Source organism: Chenopodium album, chromosome 13 (genome assembly GCF_948465745.1).
Source record: "Chenopodium album chromosome 13, dcCheAlbu1.1, whole genome shotgun sequence".
Lineage (NCBI taxonomy): Eukaryota > Viridiplantae > Streptophyta > Magnoliopsida > Caryophyllales > Amaranthaceae > Chenopodium > Chenopodium album.
In genome coordinates this window covers 53,614,213-53,633,849 of record NC_137846.1, presented here as the reverse complement: position 1 = coordinate 53,633,849, position 19,637 = coordinate 53,614,213, and the positions used below count along the sequence as shown (strand labels likewise).

Here is a 19,637-nt window from a genome sequence, read left to right as displayed (position 1 = left end):
ATTTCATATTCTCTCTTTCAATTCTCTCCATTACTTTTGCTTTTTACAATTTTTTATTCTTCCACCCACCCCACAACTTCCCTATTTTATTACTTTCTCCAATTTTTATTAAAACTCCGCGTGTGGAGAAATTGAGCAAGCATTTAAAAACAGAGGGAGTAATAAATATCTTGATTTGTAAAATGGAGAAGTTTAACTATTATATCGAAATAAAGATGGTAAGTTTTATTCTAGCGCAGCATAAAGAGGAAGTTTTTCATTCTAAGTTGCTAAAAGATTTTTTGCAAATACCATAAAAAGTTATTATAGGAAAGAGAAAAAAAACAAGTTTATGATACTGATAAACATTATTGTTTATCAAATGACAATCTTGTTAATAAATGGGCTAATTTCCACAGCTTCGCTAATTTTGCCCTAAAGTATACTGTACTAATTTTGTCCCTTGATACAACATTTCTTTATCAAGATGATTAAGTGGGGCTTACTCTATGCAAAGTGTATTCGTACGTATAGGTAATAAGTTTTTATTCTAATGCATAATAAATTGAAAAAATTCATAAATTATAAAATTGTCATATTTGCGGATAATCAACTAGCTTAGTTTAAAGGAGGTACTCAAGACCTAGGATCAAATTTTATATACCGCCCTCCGTGTTTTAATAAGTGTTACACTTACTAAATGCGGTCGTGTTCTAATAAATGTTATACTTCTCGTTTTTAGGAAATATATTTCTCTTCTTATGGTCCCCACTCAAACCCACCAGTACTTTTTTTTATTATTATTTATTTCCTCTCACGTTTATTATTTTTCAATAAAGGGCTTGTTTGGTTTACCTTATTTTTGCTTATCTGATCTGGTCTAATCTGATTTGAATGTCAGATTTGACCAAACTTTGACCTTAAATATATGATAATGTATATGGAAAATATACATCAAGTGGGGTCTTGTTAGATTCGTAATAATGAGTTATTTTATTAATATGTGATTTTCATAATTTTTTTCATTACGAAATTAAAGATATTTGGTGATAAAAAACTGCACATAAAACGATGATCTGGTTTGAACTTATTTTTTCTGATTTGATCAGAATTTATTTTTTCTGAAATAAGTAAAATTAAGGTTAACTAAACAAGACCTAAATTGTCTAAAACTATAAACCGGTCAAATTGTAACACTTATTAAAATAAAAGGGAGAGTAGGGATAATTCTGACCATCGATATAAATTAGATTCAATAACTTTTCAGTACGTAGTACTCTACACCGCTTTCTCTTCCATTGAAGCGTGCTCTCAATTTTCCATTGAAGCTACTTTCGAGGTAATTTTTCCTTTCTTTCGTTTAACAATCGAATTTCAATTCGACAATTTAGGGTTTATCGTTTATTAATAGTCAATTTAGGGTTCTTCTACGGCAAATGATTGAATTATTGCTTAAAATTAACAAAGTTATGATATTTTTGAAGCGATTTTGTTGCAAGAATTTTGTTACATGCAATTTGCTTTGATAACAGAACTTCTGTATATTGTGAATTATTTTTAATTTTTTTTATTTATTTATCATGAATTTTATCATTGTTTGATTGTGAATTTGTGATTGATTCTGTTTGTTTATTGATGCTAAATTATCTTGTCAATTTCTTTAATGCTTTACTGGAAGGTGTTTTAGGATTTTTTTTTGTTGAAGTTAGGTTTTTGATTTTAATAACTTGTTAATTATCAAAGGTTGAGAATATGGCAATTTCTGATGATGAGATGGAGGAGTTGCCGGAATCCGTCACAAATTATTACTTTGTTGATGATGGTGAGGAACCGATTTCATTTTCGGTTCTGCCTGTGAACTGGAATTCAAATGAGACCGAGCAGGGGCCGGAAAGCCCGATATACGTTCGTGGTAATGCTGATGGTGGACTGGATAAAATCTTTAAGCCTGTGAAAGCTTGGAAGTTTGATTGCTCCAGAGTAAAACCGGAGATATCGGTTCTTTCTAAGGACAACAACTGGATCAAACTTCAAAAGCCTAGGCAAAGTTATGAGGAATATATTAGGACGGTGTTGATAACCGTGAATTTTCTTCATGTTGTAAAACGAAAGCCAGAGTGGGCTTGGAGTCGTGTTAGGAACAAGTTATCGGATATTTTCAGGTATTTAATGGTAAATAGGACATTCCTTTTGCTTGCATTTATAGAAGTATAGTTTCTCACCCTCTTTTCGGATTTGTAGCTTGTATGATAGCATCCCTTCTACAAAAGACCTCACTCATAATAGGGCTTTGATTGAGCAAGCTGTGAAGCACGACAAATCATTAAAAACATCAAAGGTATGTCAGTCTCATGACACTCTCATCTGCTCTATCACCTTATTTATGTATTTGACAATAGGCATTTTTTTGTTGTCTGATAGTTTGATTTAACATTCCTTTGACCAACACATGTTCCTTGTCTGCAACACATGTTCCTTTGTTTATGCTTTGGTTAAAGATTTAGTGTATTTCATAGAAGTAAAATCTTCTAATGATGTGAAACTCATGTTAAGCTTATAAATCAGTTTTCTATCATTACATAGGGATTTTACCAATAACCATTCACCTGATGCAAAGCTCTTGATAGAAAAAAGATACCAATTTGTTCTTTTTGTTGAATTGTGTTAATTGTATGCTTCATCATTATTGTTTGGGTTTTCTTTATTTCATAGTAACATAATCATCGATAAATTCTGGATTACCAAAATGTACTCTTAGATGATGGTAAACGAGGGTTAATCCTTTAGTGATAGTAGTATTAGTAATTAATGATCTCAACAAAGCCAAAATCTAGGTAACCTGTGGAAGACTGGAAGGTATCGCTGTACTTGTGATGACAAGGAGTTATTGCAGGTTGTGCCGGTGGGTATTTTTTGGGGAGGGGTTTGAAAAGAGGGAGGGCGGTGGTGGTGGATTGGTTTAGGCTGAGGCAAAAGAAAGTGAAGGGTGGTAGTGGGGCAAGCATTGGGGTAAGGTTGTCCTAAGAGTAAGGGCAAGGGAGTGTCAATTGTATCACTGGTGCATATATGGGATTTTTGAAACAACAAAAAAGTTGCAGGAGGTCAAAGAAATTTGAGGAATCTGGTGACTGTGGGCCTGTGGCTGGGAAATGTTTGACTTATATGGATTTGGGAAATTAAGCAAGGAAAAAAATATGTATTTTGGATGAATTCTTGCGGATTGCGGTTTGTGAAGAAAATGGATGTTTGTGGGAGGGGTAAGGGCTGAGTTGGCTGGTGAGTGAGGGAGAAAGTCAAAAGGGAGTGTAACTGTGGGCTAGGGGAGGGAGTAGTGGGGTTTATGGAAGAAGGGAGGTGTCAATGGGTGATTGTCTGATTGAGGGGAGAGAAAGATGGTTTGAAAGTGGTGAGTATAGGGAAGCAATGATTTATCTTAAGGTTAATGCATTGTGGAAGGATTGTGAAAAAAAGCGTGAAGCAATGGATTATAAGTGAGGAGAAATTGAGATAACAAAGTTGAAGAAAAAATTGCATATCTTGGAATTTTGTGACCAAACAACTTAATTAATATATTTCCTTATCCCTGAGCTAAAAAAATATTCATTTGAGTTTGTTGAAAACTGGCTATATTTTGTTACATTTCAGTTGTTCTTTCTATATATTACTAATCATCTGCAATACTTTTCTCTGTTTGCCTCCTTTCATTCTTGTAGGCCACTAACTAGTTGTAACACCAATTAATTTTTTGCTAGTTACTCGAGGACCCGGGGCTTCTATTATATGACTTGTGAAAATTATACTATGGATGTGCTTTGCAGTATTTCTCTGTTCACATTGTCTATACGCTAATTTTTTATCTGCCTTGATGATTAAATACATGTATTATGGTTCTAGTTTATGTTATTTGTTATAATTTTTGTCATGTATTCTTTAGTCTAATATCAAAGAATGGCTCTGGACAGTGCTTAATGGCATTTCTTGAGAAAAACCCGCAGAAGAAGCATAAAACTGATGAGGTTTGTTTATTTACTATCTAATACTTCGTATATATTTTTGTTCTATGTTTTCTTTCTATTGAAGTGGCATCATAGCACGTTATGCTTATGCGGGCCCGTTGTTGGTTACACAGGATGTTTTAGCTAAAGGAAAAAGTGAGTTTGTGGTTAGTGATGATGATTGTTTGTCAGATGATCTCGAGGATGGTTCTGGTGATGACAAAGTTGGCTCTAGTGATGAAGGTGGTTCGTCTGATGAGGAAAGCGATGAGGATGAGCCTTTTGATTCAGTTTGTTCCTTATGTGATGAGGGAGGTCCCTTATTGTGGTATGTATATCATCTTGTATTATTGATCTTGGACTATGTTATGGGTGTCATATCCAAGTAGGGATCAGAGGATCCAATCCTCCAATTCAAAAAATAGCTGATACGGGGATACGGTCAAAAGAGTGTCTTGACTAATTTTTTGGACACGGCTAGTATATAAAGTGTCGGAAATTTTTTAGATAATTAAAAAAACAGTAATAATTGTCAATTATTATGGAAGGGTATTTAACAAAAAATGGTATTCCATAATATTATCATTGGTACTATTGTCGAAAAAAAAAAAATGTCATTGGTACCAAAAAATAGAAGGCCCAAAGCCAAAATGATATACTTTGTACGTGACACATTGACATGTGATATTAAGTTTATTCATGTGCTTTATGCACCTTTCCAAAGAAAATAATCTAAAGTAAAAGTAAAACATAAAAAAAAGGGAATTAGCAGACAGACAGACAGCTGTCCCACCCACTTTTGCCTTCCCAAATCAACAGTCCCACCCTTACCCCTGATGCATCATTTCTTCCATGAGACCTTATTTCACTTTCTTTTTATATATAACTTTTTTTTTTTGGTTTCTGTTCTTTTCTGTGAAAATCATATGGCGGATCAGTTTGATTTTAGTGTATAGCTGCTTACATGATATTTCACTATGTAACATATGTGAATTACAGCTTATGGATTGGGACACGATATACTTGAAACAGTATATTACGTTGATATGTCTATGGTTAGTTTATATTTTGTTTGTTTTAATGCAGCTGTGAAGGAAGTTGCATGAGATCCTTTCATGCTACTCGAAGAGCCGGTAAACCGTCAAAATGCGTCTCGCTTGGTTTTACTGAGATGGAAGTGCGGGTGAGTTGCTTTTCATTTTATTCACATTGTCAAATGAATTACTAGCTTCTGCTTATCAAAATTAATTTCTGCACTTTTATTTTTTTGTGGAACTTGATATGAAGTGTTACCTTGCAGGCTTTGCCTTATTTCAAGTGTCAAAATTGTCAATATAAGCAGCATCAATGCTTCTCCTGTGGGCAGTTAGGGTCTTCTGATAAACAGACTGGTGCCAAGGTATCAGCTCGATAAATTAAGATTTTGCTTCTTGCTCACCCTTTTCTGTTTATATGCTCATTTATTACTTTTCTATCTCTGGCTGTCCGTACAAATCTTTCATAGTTTTTGTGACATAAATATATTGATGTACATTGCATAAGAAGGCTACTCTATTTTACAATGTAGTATAAGGAACTGGAAAGGTTGTGAGCAATTAAACAAGCTGTTTTTGATATCTTTTCTTATGCAATGTGGCCATTGAGTGATTTCAGATTGAATTTGTTGGAAAACTTGACTTTGTTTGATGTGTACAGTTCAGTTTTCTTTATTTTCTAATATTTTTAGATGAATAAGTCTGGTCTGAGTGCAACAAGAACCTTAAAATTTGGTTGACTGGTCTCTGTTTTTATTTTACTCTTATCTTTTCTTCCATGTCTCTAGAAACTTTTCTTCTGTATCTCAGAAACTTGAATACATGGTTGAGCTACATCTATCAACTATATGTAGAATTGCGATATGCTGCATCAAAGTATACATGGTCTGTCTATATGATTATATGAATTCTCCAAATGTGCAAAATGTCTCTACTGTGACGCCTCTATGAGTGTCAAATTTTTTTTTCCCCAGGTGTTTCAATGTATTAATGCAACCTGTGGATACTTCTATCATCCCCATTGTGTTGCAAAACGGCTACATGGGAATAATGAAGATGCTGCTAAAGAGTTTGCAGATAAGATCCGTTTGGGAGAGTCATTTACATGCCCCCTTCATACTTGCTGTGTCTGTAAACAAGCGGAGGATAAGAGCAACCCTCAACTGCAGATGGCTGTTTGTAGACGTTGTCCAAAGGCATATCACAAAAAATGTTTACCCAGGTAAAATCTATTTTAAATTTTAGGTTCGATTGCTTTTAGCACCGGTCCTTTTAGATTGTCACTTGATTTGTTTATGTCACTCTCACCAGGAAGATAGCTTTTGAAGAAGATGAAGATGCAGGCATTGAACAAAGGGCTTGGGAAGGCCTATTGGTAGACCGCATTTTGATATATTGCTTGTGAGTGAATTTAAAATTCTGCTGCCAAGCTTTTATTTTTTGGATTGTATATATTTGTCACATTGTTATAGTATAATTCTTCAAACAGTGACTAATTTTTTTATTTTTATTTTTTATAATGTTCTTTTTTACACCAGGAAGCATAAGATTAGGGATGATTTAGGGACTCCCTCAAGGGACCATATTATCTTTCCTGGTGTTACAAAAAAGGAGACAGGGTCCTCTGTAGGAGTTTTGCAGGAAGATAAAGTTGCAGTAAAAAAGGAAATGGCTTCTTTGAAGGCACCTTCTCTGGCTTTACCTGCCATTGAGTCTAAGAAAAAGGCTGTTGAAGACATTGATTCTGATAAAAAGATTGACAGAAGAGTTCCTAAATTGCAAAAAAGTAATTTATCCAAGAAGATACCATCTGAAAAGAAGTCTGGTTTGACAAACATTGATGGATCTTTTGCAGTTGAAGAACGCAAGTGTTTCAAGCCTTGCCAGACTGAGAAACTCGCAGTGGTTGAATCTTCTGAAACAAGTAAATCTGCCGTGAACAGTTTTGTGCCAAAATTAGATTCTGAGTCTGAAAGATGGTAATGTTTATTCCTGGTGTGAGGTTTCTGAGTTTGCTTTCTCTAAATGTTTTTATTTATATTCTTTGTGCCGAGGAGTTTACAAGTTCTATAACCAGCAGCTTGGCTAATTAAAATTCTGCTGTGTATTTATTTTGGTGATAATGTATGGTTTCGTAATGCAGGATTCTCAATTTGATGAGTGAAGCTTCGTCTATCATCACTTTGGATGATATCATTGCAAAACATGAGAGTTTAATTTCTAGCCGTGAATATAAGCGAAAAATGGAACCCTGTAAGAGTATTACACAGGGGAAAGTGCAAAAGTCATGTGATGTATAATTCTTGACCTATTTTAAGAAGATTAAATTGACATTTGTTGTTGCTTTTTCCAGTGTGCCATTACATCCTAGCAGTTGGGTTGTGCTATTGACTGTTTGACACTGTATGTTTCATTTTTGTGTTGTATGTAGGCTGTTCGTGATGCAATTAAGAAACTAGATGGAGGAAGCAGTGTTGTAGATGTAAAAAAAGCCTGTGACCCATCAGTTTTTAACAATATGATCAATTGGAAGGTAGTTTCTGTACATTGCTGTGTTAAGCACTACTTTTCTGCTATGTTATTTGATTTCATAGTTTATGAGGTTTTTGAGAGCTATTAAATATTTTATTTTGCCATCCTACCCAACCACAATTCCACAAGTATGGAGTGGTTGCTGTTGTATTTTGGTTGTGGGAAGTGAAAGTAGTTTCTTCTAGTGATCAATTTACTCTTAAGCTATATTCGCCACAACTTTCTGCAATGTTTTACATCCTTGGTTATATTTAAAGTCTAGGTAGTCCAGCAAGAGTCTCTTCTGTCATATAACTCCAAATTATCGGTTTTCCATACTACTCCTTTGGTCCCATAAAAAATGTCATCCCAACAATTTCTTGGTAGACTTTGTGGGATTTTGCATTACTTTTATACTTCCTCTTCTTTTATTACGTTTGTCAATGCAAAACTTTAACGATCAATAACTTTAATTCTTTTTAAGTAAAAATTACAAAAGTAATGTATTATGATAGTACTTATTGAGATGAATTTAAAAAGACCCCCGATGAATATTTTCGTCCTTACATATTATTAACAAAAGACAGTCAAAAGAGAAGTGGTGAATAGTGTAAAAGTCAAAGCGGGTCAAGTAAAAAAGAACGGAGGAAGTATGTCTTCTGACTTCCACTTTTTGCATCATTTCTCTGTTGGGTTAATACCTCCATCTATGTTGCACAGATTCGAGTTTGGGTGTCGTATCCAAGTAGGGATTGGAGGATCTGATCCTCTTATTCAAAAAATAACCGATTATGGGGATACGGTCAAAAAGTGTCTCGAATAATTTTTTAAATCCTTATATCAGGCAAAGTGTTGGAAAATTTTAAGATACTTGTATATTTTTATAAAGAAAATCTGAATTATGGCCTTACGGGTAAATAACTTCAAAAAATAATGAAATTTTTTAAAGTTACCCATTTACGGCTGTACAACATTAACTCATTAAGGATTAAAAAAAAAAAAAAAGGAAAGATAAGAAATAGAAGGGGGCAACGGGGTCCACAAATTTTTGTGGCATTCCCTATGTGACTATATTGGCTATCCCATTACTCTACCAGTTTGATTCATCGTACTTCTTCAACATTTTATCATCTTCTTCCATTAAAGAAGCCTTAAAAGCTTCAATTGTTTAAAGTATATTTATTTAGGTCTTATTTTAATAGCCTAGTCAACAAGCTTGAGTAGTGACTAGTGAGCAACTGAGCATTGTGTAAAAGAGCTTTTTATTGGAACCTGTGGCCCCTTAAGCTGGTTGACAAACACTCAAAAGTCAAATTCAGGATTTAAACTGATCGAAGGTCTAAACTCTTCCAAAAAGTTACTTTCTTTGTTTCTTTTTACTTGATACACATCTCATTTCACGCTTGTTATTTCTATCACCTGTATGTTTAATTATTAATAAATATAAATTTGATATTTTACGAAAGTAAAAATTGAGGCAGGTCTAAAGTGTGACATGATCTCTAATGACTATATGTTTCCTTAACTATGAATTATCAATGCTAGTCTAATGACATGTAGTGCGGTTAGTAAAGCCACCGGGGCCAATGAGCCTTCCTATGCTACTAGAGGGGCATCAAGGGTTAGAAACAATGCTCTATCATCATCTAGAGGGAATAAAGGGAAGAGACCAATGGTGATTGATGATGATGATGATGATGATAGTGATGATGATGATGATGAGGAGGAGTGGGAGGAGAACATTGGTGAAGATGCGGATAATGAAGATGTTGAAGACTTTGATGTTGATTTAGAGACTCTTTAGTGCTTTAGGAGACCATCCACTACACTATGTTTGCTTTTCTTTCTCTCTTTTAATTAAATTATGCTAATTATGTCTTACTCTAACTAGTCTCTAAGTACTTGTCAAATACTTCTGCATTTTAATGAGTTAGCGATGATTTTTGTCAAATTATGCTTCCCTTTATGCATTTATAATAGATGTGATATGTAGCTTTAAGTACAATATTAGTCTTGAAATCATTTTGGAGAGGTTTTAGGGTCTTAAGGTGCGCCTCGCCTACGCGCGCCTGAACCTTGCGCCTAGGCTCCAGGGACCTTTTGTGCCTTGGTGCGCCTCACGCCTTTTAAAACCAAGTGGTATAAGTCAAAGGTGTTGCAAGTAAAGAAACGGAGGAAGTATTATTTTTGAAACCTTGCAACTAAAATATAAGGGCTTGTTCTGTATTGCTGTAGTTTTCTGATGTTTGGCCTTTTGTTTTTCAAAATCATATGATATATGTCTTATAATGAATTGAAGATTGGTCAAACTTATTAATATCATGAATTTTTAAAAAATTGACAACAATTATGTGGAAACAACTTTTCCTGATTCTGGTTGTTTTGTTTTTAAAAAAACAGAAAACTAAAAACAAAAAATGGTCACAAACAAGCCCTAAACTGGTTGATTGTGTTTTAGATGCATGGTTCTTTATCCTTATAAAGTTTAGGGACTATTTCCACTTTCCCAAATATACATTCAGTTTGACCCCCCCCCCCCCCCCCCCAAAAGCGTCTTGTCATCACATGGGCTTCATGTTGCAGTTATCGAAGACCGAAGTATTTAGAAAGGTTATATCGGGGAAATAATAAATCTTTTGATTTGTGATTAAGATTGCATAATTGTTTTGCTTTTGAGTTTTGACTGTAGTTTAGTGCTTTAGTTGGCTACATATTGTCAGCTACTCTGGTATCAAAAAAAATTTGAACATTGATTGTATGCTGCATCCTTCTTGTTTGCAGGGCAAGCTTAGAGTTCACCTTGCTCCTTTCCTCTATGGTATGCGCTATACTTCGTATGGTCGTCATTTTACCAAGGTTGAAAAGCTAAAGGAGGTAAGCTGTTTTCTGATATTATTTACTCAGTGAGTGAGAATTATCTAGCTCTTTAATTCTGAGTGTTTTTTATTGTGATTGTAATTCTACCACTTGATTTAGATGAATTTTAATTGCATGCCTTTATTGGTAAAAAAAGTCATATTGGTGCTGGCGAATTGCATTTCTACAAATTTTCTTGATTTAACATGGAAATTTGCTAGAACCAAACTGGAACAGTTGGAAATTATGAGAATTATGCTGTAACTCAAGGAAGCAGTAAAACAGTGGAAAACTGAACTACTTTTATTGAAGATCAGTATAATTAACACTTGCAAAGTTATCACTCTTTGACGGGTGATAATTCCTTCTATGCTCTGTCTCTACATTTCACATGCCTCCCGTATTACAGCTTTCTGTTATAGGCTAACTTTAGGAAGGGCACTGTGGGAAGTCTAGTATTATTAGGTTAATATTATTTAGCCTTAGTATAAATAACAGAGAGAGGAGAAAGGAAAAAGTAGGCAGAGATTTGGGAGTGAATCCTTCCTTGAGAGAGTTGTGACCTCAAGTCACTATTTGGAGAGTTGTGACCTCAAGTCACTATAGAGCTTGGTAGGCTAAACCTATCGATTGTGTAAACCGTTGTTTTGTTAATCAAAGCCTCAATCTTTCTTCTCTATTTTACTGGTCTATTGCTTTTTCTCTGTTATTTGGTTTTTCTTGGCTGATCTATCACACTTTCCTTTATTATTATTACTTGTTACTGGCGTAGCAAAGCTTTTTTCTAACAAATTCTTACAAAAAGACCTTGATGCCCTCTACTAAACTTTGCTATGAGCTAACATTATCCTTATCATATATATCTAGTATTACCCCATGGAGTTCTCCTGCTCCATGTAAAAAGCTCTGGAGGTCTAGGGTGAGCCATAGCATATTCAAATAAGCTCTTGCTTAATTTTCAGTTGCATAAGCTGCATTCAATCCTTTCCAGTCTTTTTTTTTTTTTTTTTTTTTTTTTTTTTTTTTTTTTGTCATAAAAGAAAAGAAAGACATTGCCTTTAAAGCTGCTAAAATATTATGTTTGGTTGCAGAAAAGATGCAAGGAAAGAAATAAGTTTATGGAATTGTTAAGAGATATCGACCTCTTAATTTAATTTGCTTACCCTTGCCTCCCATCTAGTTTGATGAATTTGGAACTTTGGAATAATGAAAGTGTAAATAATATATCTTAATAATGATTTGCAATGGAGTCAAAAAGTTGTAGTTGAAGTTGCTTTCCCATCCAATATGTTGGAGTGTTGTTTCCTCATAAACAAATCTGGGTTGGATGCAGGAGGAATTGAGAGTTTATCTGATTATTTATTGAGGATATATATGTTCAGAAATTACATTTGTAATTATCGGGATTCTCTTGTACAGGAAATGCCATCTCCACCATTATAATTAAAATTTTATGTTTTATACGAAGTCTGGTCCTACTAGTCATGCAAGAATGTCAAAATAAAACCTTAGTTCTTGACAGTGGTTATGTTTTACCTGGGGGGTCAAGCAAATGTGGAATAGATTGGGATGGATATGTTTTTGGCTCAGGTTTTAGGGTATTAGCTCTCTGTTTTCTAATACTTTTTCCAAGTGGGCGGTAAGTGGTTATGTTTTACCTGGGGGGTCAAGCAAATGTGGAATAGATTGGGATGGATATGTTTTTGGCTCAGGTTTTAGGGTATTAGCTCTCTGTTTTCTAATACTTTTTCCAAGTGGGCGGTAAGGTAAGTTTAAAGTTTCAGGGCTTAAAGCAAAAGCCTGTGGGTTGTAGCCCTGGACTCTTTAAATCCCTAATTCCTGCCTGCTTGACTATTACTTCTTCTTTATTTATTTTTGGGTAATCCTGGCTTTGTATTGCTCAAGCTTCTAGTCAACTTTTGCCTTTTCTGGCAAAGTCTTCTGGTTTGTCATTGAAACCTTGTTCTGTATGAATGAGCTTACTTCCTTGGAAATAATATGTACCATGCCCTTGAAATGAGCTTCTTATTATGTTGATTTGCACATCTATGCATCCAAGTTATCCTTGTTAGAAGGTAAATAAGGTTATCCGAAGGATGTGCAATGTTATAGCGCTGCCTTGGATTATTTTTTTTTTTTTTTTTTTTTTTTTTTTTTTTTTTTTTTTTTTGTAGTTTGTGTTTTCTGTAATTTATACAAGCAAAATCTCTGAAAGGTTTTCTGAAAGCATCATTTCTGTGTGCAGATTGCTGAATTACTTCATTGGTATGTTAACGACGATGACACGGTATGAGTTTCTGTTGCTATGTACTCTTCCACTATGTTTGTTATATACTTAAATCATTTTTTTTATTTTTTATATAAAAGTATTAGTTAGTAGCAGTGTCTTTAAGCGCAACCTATATTTGATAAGTGAGGTCAGCTTTATATAATTAGTTATAGTAGGTCCTGTAAAAATCATTCATTAATATCAAGGTGATAGATCTTTTATGCTTACCTCCATTCCCGAAAATTCAATATTGGGTATTAAGTGATATTGAACTTTTGGTGATTCTCTGTTTTGACTTTTGAGGGTATTGATTTAGCTGTGGAAATGTTAGTATTAGGTGCCTTCAGATTCAGTGACTATGCTGACTTGGCCTCAATTTTTTCATGGTCATTCTGAGAAAAAAAAGCTCGCATTACTTAAACCTGTTGGTAGTTACTGATGGAAGGTGTTACTTGGATTTGTAATGTGCAATTTTTTTGTTTTTCAAATCAATTGCAATAGTTTGTAAAGATCTTGCATATAAGGTAGATAATATACGAATTATAATTATTCTCTTGCAATTTTAGTGCTAAAACTGTATTTGTAGTATGCAGTATTTGCATGTTTAAGCTAGTTGATTTTTACGCTTGTTCTTCTATGTGCTGTAGGTAGTGGGTATTTTTGGCTTTCCGTTACTTGTTAAAACTCTCGATGTAGTTCTTTCTTATATTGCTAATGCTTTGCTGTATGTTAAACATTTTGAACAGATAGTTGATTTCTGTTGTGGAGCTAATGATTTCAGCCAGCTTATGAAAGAAAAGCTTGAAACTAGGGGGAGAAAATGCAATTACAAAAATTATGATCTTTTCAGGCCAAAGGTATTCTTATTACATATTTTTTTTCCTTGGCTATCTTAACTTGTACCAAGTGTTTGGGAACGCGAGAGGTATTGGATGACCTAAGAAAACTTGGAAGAGGGGATTGAGAGTGACAAGAGTGCTTTGGGGATTGAGGAAAATATGGTATTGGATAGGGCATTGTGGAGGGAGAAAATTCACGTCAACGATGTGTCGTGATTATATATTTATTATTTTATCCCACTAATGTTTTATGAATTGTATTGATTTCCTTTTCTAAAGTTTTCTCTAACCTTCATGTTTTTTGTTTACTCCAATGTTTTAACCACCCCTTTAAATCTTTCTCGAATTTTATTCTTGGTTCTCTTTTAAAACTCCCTTAATTTTTTTTGGATGCTCTTTCTTTTGCTTGCTTTAGTCACCGTTTTTTTCAAACTCTTTCAAATGATACTGTTGTTATGTCCTTTCTTTATATCATACGGTTTCTTATGACCATTCATGTTAGCCGACCCAAATCATTTTGGGACTAAGGCTTTGTTGTTGTTGTATCTAAAGTTATACCACTTAATAATTTTTTTGCAGTCAGATGTTTAGGTATGTCATATATATTAATACATATGAGACATATTAGCTGTAGTGATTTCATGAATTTTCCAATTGTATGACAAGGTTTTTTCTGAACCCATAATAACATGCTCTCCACTTGCCAAACTTCTTATTCAAGGTTTACCCCTGTGGCTGATTCATTAATCCAGATCCAGAGCTGAACTTTGCTACCTTGATCTAGACTGACTTTTGTGAATGCATGTATTGTCACTTTGGTGATGTACTTGTTGTCGCTGTTAACCCCAATCTTATGTGATAAAAGCACTTCTTGAATTACTTACTATAAGTGACACGTGTCTGGGGATCAAAGTTGACAAACTTACCCTCTGAATCCCTAAACAGTTGCTAAAGTGCCGAATCTCGCTTCAAACCCCACAAAACATCCCTTAACACATGTTTTGTTGAATTTTGGAGACAGTGGAATTAATTGGCAAACTAGGAAATATTTTCTCGGATTTTGGAGATTCAAGTTGGTGATTTTCATACTTATATTTAATGTACAGATGTGCTTGTGCCTTGTCAATTATTTTAAAAAGAGTTAATATCATACAGTTTTCATCTACTCACATACTAGTGTAGTCTTCAATTTCTTCTTTACTTTAGAATAACACCATTCTTCAATAGAGGAGAGTTTGCAGGTGAAACTTCAACAAGTGGGATTATCTAAAATTTTTGTGTGTCTTCTTTTTTGCTTTCACATGAACTCTTTCATTTTAACCTTGCATTGTTTTCCAACTTACTGCAGTTTTTGTAGACTTGAGCAAATCACCCCCTTTGTCCCCAAATAGTTGATCATTTCTTAGTGCACAAAATTTTTGGAGATGAGTTGTGCTTCCCAATTGTTGTTTGAGACGTGATAGGAGATGAAGGGGTATTTGAAGCGAGATTTGATTGTAATAGTTTTTAGAGTATATTTGAAGATTTTGAAAATGAGATATGATTGTTAATAAGTGTTTTGAGAATTGCTTTAGTCATGTATTTTCTTCTTTTACAGAACTCCTAAACTTTTCCAGCAATTTGGCTATATTTGAAAATTTGAGTGTACGCAGAATATTCAAGGGTAGAGACTTATCCTTTGTCATTCCATGTGTATTCTGTAGGACTTACGCTTATTGTTTCACCCCTGTTTCCCAAGAGGATAGTCTGTTAGATACTTAATTTTGCACCTAACCACCAACAATCAAATTGCCCACCACCTTGGATTAGAACTTATATGTAAATATTCCCAAAGCCATGTTATCTGTTGTAGGGAAGAAATGGTATTACTACTGTGGTATCACCTTGATGCGTAGGATTGGGATTTGGTTTGATGATTGATAAAGATTTGAAGAATCTCCAAGATTTTCAAACCAAAAATCATATATTCCATAGTTTCTTTCATGGATTTGTTATGAAGTATAGCTCAAGTGGACATGTAAATCACAGAGTAATATTTGGTGAGAATGAGAGGTATTACATATTTTCCGTGTGTAATTAGAATTCAAGAAAAATCAAATAATAATGAAAGCAAGCAAAGAGTGGAGTGAGCAATGGAGATATGAGAGGATGTAAGTAGAGGGGGATGCAGAAGAATTATTGTGAGGTAAATGCAGTGAAGATAGGGTGAAACAACAGGATGGACCATATTTGCCTTTTGGTTTTTTTGTTTTGAACTGGAATCCTTTCCCATCTCTTGGTGTGAGCAGAATGTTGCGTTTGGCCAGTGGCATTTGTATGATAAATTAGCTTTACAAAGCTGGAGTTAAAGCATGTGTACTTCCCAGAGATGCTGTTTGGTTGAACCCTCTAATTTTCAGCCTGTGGTCCACTTGCAACTTCATTGCACCTTTCAGCCTTCCCCCTTCATCATCTGTTTCCCTCCCTCGGTCTCCTTTTTGATGATCCCTATGCCTTGAAAAAAAATTTCATGAATTTTCAAAGTCTCTCTTGCTCATAATCTTATCTTCAGCTTATTGAATTGACCAAGGCTGTTATATTTCCTCTTATAGCTCGTCTTGTTCTCTGATTTTTATCATGTTAAAGTGATTTTAATGAATACTTCTACAGAATGATTTCTGCTTTGAGACAAGAGATTGGATGGATGTTCAACCTAATGAATTGCCAACGGGGTCGAAGTTGGTGAGAAATATTTTCATGAAAATTTATATCAGTTTGATACTTTGAGTCAATTATTTATTAATCTTGGAAAATTTTCTCCTGCTTTGTTGTTAACGCTGGATCAGATCATGGGGCTAAATCCTCCTTTTGGGGTTAAAGCAAGCAAGGCAAACCAGTTCATAAACAAGGCCCTTCAATTTAAGCCAAAGCTCCTTATTCTTATTGTCCCCCCTGAAACAGAAAGGTATCGTTCACCCCCCCCCCCCCCCCCCCCCCCCTTCTCTCTCTCTCTCTCTCTGGTGTGTGTGTGTGTGTACTTAGCTGTGTTTTTGTTTGTTTAGGCTAGATAAAAAGAAACCTCCTTATGATTTGGTCTGGGAGAATAAAGATCAACTCTCTGGAAAGGTAATATGAAATTTGTTTGAATTACCTATCTATTTACAGTTTTTTGTTGCATATCTTTTTTGATGCCCCTTTTCCTTGCAGTCTTTCTATCTTCCTGGATCAGTTGACATAAATGACAAACAGTTGGAAGATTGGAACGTTGTAGCACCTGTCCTCTATCTTTGGAGTCGCCAAGATTGGACTGCTAAACATATGGAAATAGCAAAGAAGCATAATCATCCGCATGGACAGAAAAGAGAGTGAGCTGCAGTTATCCCATTTTTGTTTCAGCTCATTATTTGCCATTCCTACTTAGATTTGTATGCTCACTGGATTTTTAGTAGCTTGAGCTGTGCACCTGTGCGAATAATACCCAGTTTTGGTAAGCTGGTTAAATTGCATAAAAGTAGTACAGATGAGAAGTTTTGGGATGCTCCTTGCCTTATTCCTTAAACCTAAATGGGTTACCTTTTTTTTTTTTTTCTCCCTCTTTCCCTCTTCAATGTTTTAACCACACTTTTAAAACCTTATTGAATTTTTTTCTTGGTTCTCCTTTAAAACTCCCTTAATTTTTCTTAATTGCTCTTTCGTTTACACACTTACTCATCTTTTTTCAAACTCTTTAAATGATGATTTTGTTATGTCCTTTTCTTTATATCGTACAATTCCTTGTGACGTTTCATGTTAGCCGACCCCAAATCATTTTGGGAACAAGACTTTGTTGTTGTTGTTCTCTTTCCCTCTTGCCCTGTAGCCCGGTAGGTCTCTTCAGTAGCAAAAAAACTTTCTTTTGCTCTTACAATTAATTTACTGTGGCAAATGGGAATTTTTTTATTGGTGTCTTAGATGAGGTGAGAGCCAGCCATCAGTCTAAAAACTGTCCTTGCATCTTGAGGGTGTGGGAGGGTAAGAAAACCCTCCATTTGTATCCTGGCAGTGCATTTTGTGGTGTTTTGGGTGGTGCAAAACACTTTAGGCCCTGTTTGCTTCACCATTTTTTTTTTTTACTTAAACTGAATTTACTTTTGATTTTTAAACTGGTTTTTACAGATTGTCAAGTGTTTTTTCAATTTTATTGATTAAAACCTGTTTTTAGTGTATAGGGCCTCTGTGTAGTTTATTAATAAGCTAGTTGTCTTTGAATTATGTCTTGAGCTATCAAATACTCCCTCTTACCAATAGAGCTGTAAAATTTTGAAGACGTAAAGAAAAATTCTTAAATTGATACTCCCTCCGTTGTTCTCAAGTGCTCCATAGTAACATGACACACATGCCGATGCAAAACTACGATTTGAAACTCTTCCCAGTTCCCACCAATAGAATGTACTAAAAAATATTGCAAACTTGACTGTGACAAGTTGAATACTTTGTTTTCTCTGATAATCTTGAAGGATGGAGAATGTTTCTGTGTTTCACTTTTCTACATCACTTTGTTTCTTAGGAACGACCCGACTAATAGGCTAGATCGTGATTTGTCATTCAAGAATCACGGTCAGAGTTCTATAGCAAAGGAGGCTGACAATGCTTCCCCACAAACTCATCCACCTGAAGGTCAGAAGGACAGAGCTGTAGGTGGAAATGAAGATCTTAAGAAGCAATCTGCTCGCAAGGATCATAGTATAGACAAACAAGTAAAGGCTACCCCAGGGAATAGTAAAAGTAAGAAGAAGAATGAAAAGAAAAAGAGGCGCCGTGAAATGATGCATGTAGCTGGACGGCCTGTTGAGTCCTCTCAAGACTACAAACGTCAACGTTTTACTCCAGATAATACTCGTCATGAAGTGCTCCATCACTCTCCTTTTGATAAAAGAGGCAGAAGGGAACCCCACAATTTAAGGCATCATCCAGGATCTCCAAACTTCGAGCCTATCCATCACGAAGAGAGACGATTTTCCGTGGAGAATCCAACTTCTATGTACGAGTCCCCTTTGAATGTAATGAGTGGAGGGCCAGTTCATGATCATGATCATGATCACCCAGGGGCTACAAATTACAGAATTGGGAATCCTTACTGTCATGACACAGTGGCAAAGTACCATCCACAAGGTGATGTTTATCCCAACAGGAGAGAGATATGGGCTGAAGATGCAGGCCCCATTCCCAATTATCACCACCCTCGTGGATATGGAATAAACCAGTCTTACAGTGAAACCCCTGAACGGTTTGCAGCACCAACATACATGCCAGAACCATCTCTTTTCCATAACAGAGTGGATCATATGTCAGCTATAAATAAATATAGTGCTAGATTGGATGAACCGAGCCTTATGATGGGTGGTGGTGCTGGATTTGTTCATGGTCCTCCTGATATAGGCCCCAGCCCCACTGATCCTCGATTCTACAACCATCATCCAGGTCCAAGGCATGATCATCCTGGCATTCCAATGGGGAGCTTCATCCCAGGTCCTGCCAATCCTTACCATCCTTATTCTTCATCTGGAGGCTGGATCAATGATTAGATATTGACAGTGTATTCAACTGAAGTGTGCTGTGCACTGACCCTCTATTATATAATTTCGGTTTAGGGGCCTGGGTTTTGTTTCTGCTGGGAGTCATAATTGTTTATCAGGTGTATATAATCATCGTTTCTTCTAATTTATTAGCATGTTTTAAGGTAGGGGATATCGATGGTATTGTCCTGGATTAAGTTTTGCCATGACATGTCTCATAATTTACGGTTGCTAACAAGAAGTTTTTTTAAGATGTTAGTAATGATGTAATTCTTCTAAAATCTGGTTGCCTTTGTTAAGGTTATCAAAATATTTCCAGGCTTAGTGATTGATAAAAGTATAAAAGAAATTGATGGTAACGTAAGATGTAAGATTAATTATCTAACATTTGGCAAAATTGCCAGTGAAATAAGGGGAGATCAATGTAAGGCTCCTTTGATCAACCTTGAATCTTTCATGCATGACTAGGCTCTATAAGAGAGAATGTGCGATATTGTCGACATCTTGATTACTTATTGAGTGTTAGGTGGTTTATGTGTTAGTTATTTAGCCTTACTCTATATTTTCAGTAAGATGAATCCTATCTTAATTATATGTAAAACGATTACTATTCGTTCCGG

The 19,637-nt window shown here is 35.1% G+C and overlaps 1 protein-coding gene across 1 annotated transcript; it reads left to right on the top strand.

Annotated features, from left to right (window-relative positions):
- Window positions 1-1,230: 1,230 nt before the first annotated feature.
- On the top strand, window positions 1,231-19,366 carry LOC145574977 (protein ENHANCED DOWNY MILDEW 2-like). Its single transcript, XM_081632878.1, has 20 exons — window positions 1,231-1,318; window positions 1,723-2,141; window positions 2,221-2,317; window positions 3,942-3,995; window positions 4,109-4,302; window positions 5,061-5,157; window positions 5,275-5,373; window positions 5,983-6,230; window positions 6,320-6,409; window positions 6,547-6,987; window positions 7,152-7,302; window positions 7,440-7,541; window positions 10,301-10,393; window positions 12,621-12,662; window positions 13,391-13,501; window positions 16,133-16,204; window positions 16,309-16,427; window positions 16,525-16,588; window positions 16,670-16,827; window positions 18,009-19,366. Exons 2-20 carry the CDS (start codon window positions 1,732-1,734, stop codon window positions 19,024-19,026), a joined length of 3,660 nt encoding a protein of 1,219 aa, XP_081489004.1. The 5' UTR covers window positions 1,231-1,318; window positions 1,723-1,731; the 3' UTR covers window positions 19,027-19,366.
- The last annotated feature ends 271 nt before the right edge of the window (window positions 19,367-19,637 follow it).

Coding starts and splice junctions, on each gene's coding strand:
- LOC145574977 (XM_081632878.1), top strand. CDS start 1,732: ATGGCAATTTCTGATGATGAGATGGAGGAGTTGCCGGAATCCGTCACA. Junction 7,303..7,439: donor AAGTGCAAAAGTCATGTGAT/GTATAATTCTTG, acceptor TGTTGTATGTAG/GCTGTTCGTGATGCAATTAA. Junction 10,394..12,620: donor AGGTTGAAAAGCTAAAGGAG/GTAAGCTGTTTT, acceptor TTCTGTGTGCAG/ATTGCTGAATTACTTCATTG.